The following is a 6,000-nucleotide window of genomic DNA, read 5'->3' as shown; positions in this document are numbered from 1 at the left end:
ATAGTTACAGGTTAGGTAAGAATAAATTAATTGGAAGCATTTTTTTTCTCTTATAAGCAGGTGAATTAAATTCACCTGTAAAAATTCTGAACTGCTATGGTAAATGAAATGTGATAAGTTTTGAACAAAATGGTAATAATAGCTTAATTAAGTTTTATCAATTTGGGTTGTATAGTAATAAATAATTAACAAAAGAGTACATTTTCTAAGTGTATCACAATTTTATTGCCCTTCAATATCCGGAGTTTGATATCATAATTGTTAAAGAAGATTTCAATTCGTAGACTCAATGACATTTCAAATTGTGCAACGACAGCTCGCCTTGAAGTAAAATTTTCCGATGGGTGATTTAATTGTGTTAGCCGTACTAATTTCTAGTGCGTTTTAAAAATAGTTCCAGGGCACGGAAATGTTCGAAACTTTGGGTTATAGTTCAAATTTACACATAGATTCAGAAGATGATAGGGCTATTAAATACTGAACATTTTGAAATTAATAAATGAAATGTTTTAAAACTTTTAAATGATACTAATGAAGGAAATAAAGAGATCTATATAAACAGTCGTCAGTCTATTCAACCATATTATTTTGACATCTTTGACACTTCTCCAGGTTTGGCCAACCAAAGTGCCCCATAGTGCACCATAGTCACACAATATTCTAGCACTCATACCCACACTCGCACGAAAAAGCTCACTTACCTCTTGCAGCAGTTCCAGCAGCACCCCGCCCTCTCCCGGCAAGAATCCGGCGTAGTGGTTCATCGCATATTCCAGACACGACTGCAGAACGCTGGTGCCGTTGGTTTTCTGGTAGCCGAACGTAAGCCCCCGGAACTGTTGTGGTGTTTGCATTGTGATGAAAGCGATCCCGAAGTGGGCCATTTCGCGTGAGGTTTGTAGTTATTTTTTTGTTTTGTGCCATGTGTTACGGGTAGGATCACAGAAGCAGTTATGAGCCCGACGTTGCGGCGTGGTATTCGGAATGTGGTTTTTCGGGGGTATTTTTTTTGTTTCGAGAGGATTGTTATTTTCCCATGAAGGTTCGTTCGGTGGTAATATTTGTTTTCGTTTTTGATAATTCCATTCGGGTGAATTCGCAAGTGGATTGTGTATCGTTTGGTGAATCCGTAGATGATCGTCAAGCACAATGTGGGAGAAGAAACGAAAAGAAAGGAACATTGCAATGAAAATATTTTATGGAGGTTAGTAAATACATATTAAAGTTTGGTCTGCAAAATATGTTTCAATTGCATAATTTTGTACCAGGAGATCGCTTTGTGTTGTACAAGGTCTGATAGATGTAGAGCAAAAGAACATTGCGACTTACATGGTTCATAAACGTATAATTGCCCCATGTAAACTCCAACAAACATGGGACTGACATGCATTTATTGACTGGACAGCAATCCGTCCATATGCACACATACTTCCCTCTAAAATCCAACCGAATTTTCTCGATTATCAGATGTACTTCGTACCGGATAAAGATTCATTTGATAAGGGAACAATTAATATAACGCGGTGGGAAGTGAAAGTCATTCTAAGGTGGCGTCCAACGTCTGTAATCCAGTTCTTTCCATTGATATATTGGTAGTAGGTCATTTGGCATAAAGTCGTTTGGCATAAAGTCGTTTGGCATAATGGTTGTTTGGCATAATGGTCGTTTGGCATAATAATCGTTTGGCATAATTAGTATGAAACCAAGAATTTCTCAATTTTCGTTTTACGTTTCTATTGAATCTTTCTGATGACAAAAGACTTGTTTTGCAATCAATTAATACAAAATGGCACTCTATTCAACATTCATTCGCTCTTGAATAAATTTAAGCATATTAGGAAAGATATTGCCAATAGTATGTTATTATTTATCCAGAAATTATCCTTCTTTCATATATTAATTCTTCTTTTGAGTTTCGCTATTGGAACAAATTTTTGCATTGAAGATTTTTATGTATTTAGCACAAATTTACCCTTCTATTAATTGTTCTATTTTTTTCCTAAATATGATGTAACCATTATTATAGGCATGAAAACTGTTGATTTTAAATTTCAATAAATTTCTCCTTCTTTTATGCATACGCTGTTCTTTGGAGCTATATTTTTTAAGTATTTTTGTATACAACTGACAAAAGGGCGGCAATCGATAACATTGATCTGCTCAAATTTTTAACGAAAAGAGAAATCGATTACTGCAGTTACTTTGATGGGTTGTGCTACTTTTCCCCGAATGTCGTTTCCCCGAATGCCATTTCCCGTTTCCTCGACTAGCCCACTCCCCCGGAAAATGTTTAGCACCCATAATTGTCGTAACTATATACATTTCAGGGGGGTGAACGAACTGACCATCTAATTTGCACCCTTCTTTATTTAATTGGCGGTTCTTTCGAGTTTTACCGTCTTCAGCATTTTTGCCAACATGCGTATAGCCGAGAATGACAGAATACTTCCTTCGTTTGACTGTTTATCGTTCTTTCTCGTCACCACTTTTCGGAGGAACCAGTCATTGCCGCAATAATTTTTGGCGTCAATTCTTGTATTGGTTTAATTATAAATTTTGCCTTCTTTTAAAAATGGGCTGTTCTCTATGTTTATACTGTTATAAATTTTATTATTTAGTAAAGCTAATTGTGAACCATTTTTATTATCAATTCTTGCCAGATGTGTTGTTAGAATTATAATTATTTCAGAATCTGCCAATATTCAATATATACTTTTTTTGGGGCAAACGCGTGATCTCCTTACGAGATATGCTGAAAAATATATTATTTCAATCACAAATTTTCCCCTTTCTCGATAATAGACGGTGTTTTTGATGTACACTTCCAAAATTAGAATTTATATTTAATCATTGAAAAGTTTTGCCACAAATATTTTCTTTTAAAGATGTGTTGTTCATTTGAGCTGTGCTGTGAAAAGATTTTTTTTTTTTTGCGTTAGAGTCTGAAACATTTTAAACGAAAAATAATCTGCACTCGTACAAAGGCTATTTTTACATTTAGTCGCATTAGAGCTTTTGATATTTTGCAAAAAAAAATCATTCTTTTATCAAGTAATTTTCAGCGAGTATTACGTCCAAACTTGGACAGAGCTTGATATGCAGCGAAATATTCTATGAGCGTTCCCTTGATGAACAACTGCGAACTTTCCTTGCTAATTTACTGTTTTCAAATATGTGTATCGCAACAAGCTCAAGGGTACTCTATGTTCTGAGATGTAGAGACCCGTCACGAGTTTTATTTAGTAATGCTCTATGATGTCACAACAATTTTTGAAATTCTTAGCTCGGATAATCTCTGAACAAACACCACACTTGTTCAGAACCTACCAATTTTTTTTGCTGTGGGCTCGGTGGTGTTGATCTCGGTAAAAACTTAAAAAATGCCGATATTTATTTCAAGTCAATCATTATGCCAAACGGCCATTATGCCAAACGACCATTATGCCAAACGACTTTATGCCAAACGGCTTTATGCCAAACGACCTTATGCCAAACGACTTTATGCCAAACGGGGTACAATCGATATATTGATTGAAGAGCAAGTCTATAACAACCACATACCAAACTAAGCTATAATAACTTGACTTGTTTTTAGTTGCTAGCTATCATATGGAGTAGTATAATGACCTGATGCATCAAGGTCCACATTAAGCTATAATAGTAAAATTAGCTATTAATAAGCTATTTTTTTCACAATAGTAATTTACAATGTTTCGATAATCTTGTTTTCTTCCCCTAACGACTAACGTATAAAGTTATGGTAGGCCTCAGACAGTCTAAGGACTGTAGAGTATTTCGTGCTAGTGAGAGTATTCTAAGTATTTCTAATAAAATATAAGTTTTAAACAATGTTTTGTATGTGCATCTTCAGTGCTTTTTTGAATGAATAAATGGAGGAAGGAATGTTTTTCAAATTCAGAGGTGAATCATTGAAGTTCGATATAGCCGGGTAAATGCAACCGTATCTGATATAGTTAGTCCTTGGTGTTATCATTCTTATATTGTTCATGTTTCTAGTATTGAATCGGTGTAGCTCACTCAAAGATTGAAAATCTAAACTATGTTTAATATTATTTTTAGCTTTACACACAAACAAAACCGAGTCAAAATATTTAATATGATTAAAGTTCATTATTTTGTTGTTTTTGTATAGATCTGCAGTTATAATACTCAGGTCTAAATAGTCTTCCCAAAAGATAATTCTCATGAATTTGTTTAATGTTGTTGAAATTTTACTAATAACGTAATTGGGTGCGTTTTGCCATTTTACACTTAAGTAACAAATCTGTGAGTGGACATGAGCGTCAAACAGATATTTTTTTTCTTTAATGGATAAATTATAACTACTCTGTATACCGAGAATTTATTATCTTATAAGTCTGTTTAATATGTAAGTTCCATTTCATATTTTGCTGTATTATGAGTCCTAAGTAAGTTAGAAAAAAAACTCTTTCTAGTTTCTCTTCACCTAACCACAAGTCAGGTAAAACGTTTAAGCGGTCAGTACTGGAAAATACAATATACTTCGTTTTAGATGCATTAATCGTCAATACATTATGAAAAAACCAGAGATATATTAAGTTTAAGTCATGCTGCATATCTTGGTATAGGGATTCTACACTACTTGAGTTGTAAACTAAGGCAGCATCATCTGCATAGAGTTGGAGTTTTCCCCTCAAAGGCAAATCAAAAATGTCATTAATAAAAACATTGAAAAGCAGTGGACCTAATATCGAGCCCTGTGGTACACCAGAATCAACAGTTAAATATGTACTAGTGTTGTAACCTATTCTTATACATTGGACTCTAGTTTTAAATACGATTCAAGCAGCGCAAAAGCCTTATTTCTTATACCATAGTTTTGAAGTTTTTGTAATAATATAGTGTGAGGAACACAGTCGAATGCTTTTGACACGTCTAGAAATATTGCAGAGCATAATTTGCGTTGGTCTAGGTTCAATTGAATTTCATTGACTAAATTTACAGTGGCGCTAGTAGTATTTAAATTTGGTCGAAATCCGTATTGGTGTGCACTGATTATGCTGTGATGATCAAAACAAATTAAAAAGTCTTTGATGAATGATTTTTTCAAACGGTTTGGACAAAGTTGGCAGGATAGGTATTGGTCTATAATTTCCGCTTTTGTATATTGGTACTTTTCTTGCTGATTTAAGTCAATTCGGAAAAACGCTTTCGTCGAGGGCTTGGTTTATTAAACAGGTTAATTAAAAAGCCATAATTTCCTCATTTTGTTTTAAAATTTTTGATGGAATACCATCCACTCCTTCTGCACTGTATTACTGAGGTTACGAATGCAATTACTTATCTCATTATTCGAAGCGGGCAGCATTACAATAGAATTTTGAATAGATCTATCTAAAGTGAAATTTCGAGGTGTATTGTTGAATGTTTGGGTCAAATTTGAAAACAGTTCATTAGGAATGTTTTTGAAATAATAGTTAAACGCATCACATATTTCTGATTTATCTGTCAATATCCTATCGTTTATGAGTATCTTTGAGATAGTTGTATTACTAGATGGTTTACGAAATACAATTTCATTTAAAATGCTCCACAACTTTCTTATGTTGCAACGATTCAGTGCTTTTGATTTTGATAGTAAAGCTTCTGCCTATGCTTAATAATTCGAGTCACATAGTTTTTCTGTTTTTTTAAAGTTATTACGGATAGTGGAGTTTTGTGGCCATTGAACCATTCTTTGGTATAATTGATCCCTGTGTCGTATTTGTCTTAAAACTATTTCATCTATCCATGGTGCTTCGGGTCGATATTTTCTATGGGAATGGATTACATATGATTTTTTTGACATGCAATCTTCTATCAGTTGGTTTAAATTATCCAAACTATCTGCAGATACTACAAATTGCGCTAGATCGTGAGAAATGTCTCCATAGTTGTACTTCTTGATAATAGTAATCTTTACATTATTGGATAAACGATTGTTTGAGCCGAAACTAATTAAGAGAGCTTTATGATCCG

General features: G+C 33.9%; 1 protein-coding gene across 1 annotated transcript in view; it reads right to left on the bottom strand.

Moving 5' to 3' along the window:
- Positions 1–701: 701 nt before the first annotated feature.
- LOC110681009 (roundabout homolog 1-like) overlaps positions 702–6,000 on the bottom strand; it is a gene marked incomplete at both ends in the record, with an annotated part of 53,336 nt that continues 48,037 nt past the window's right edge. Inside the window, one exon of the mRNA XM_021856774.1 lies at positions 702–836. Coding sequence (XP_021712466.1) covers positions 702–836 — 135 coding nt within the window. The remainder of the gene's footprint in view (positions 837–6,000) is intronic.

The sequence above is a fragment of the Aedes aegypti genome, unplaced genomic scaffold (genome assembly GCF_002204515.2).
Source record: "Aedes aegypti strain LVP_AGWG unplaced genomic scaffold, AaegL5.0 Primary Assembly AGWG_AaegL5_hic_scaff_233_PBJ_arrow, whole genome shotgun sequence".
In the NCBI taxonomy this organism is placed as follows: domain Eukaryota; kingdom Metazoa; phylum Arthropoda; class Insecta; order Diptera; family Culicidae; genus Aedes; species Aedes aegypti.
This window is presented reverse-complemented; position numbering and strand designations above follow the sequence as displayed.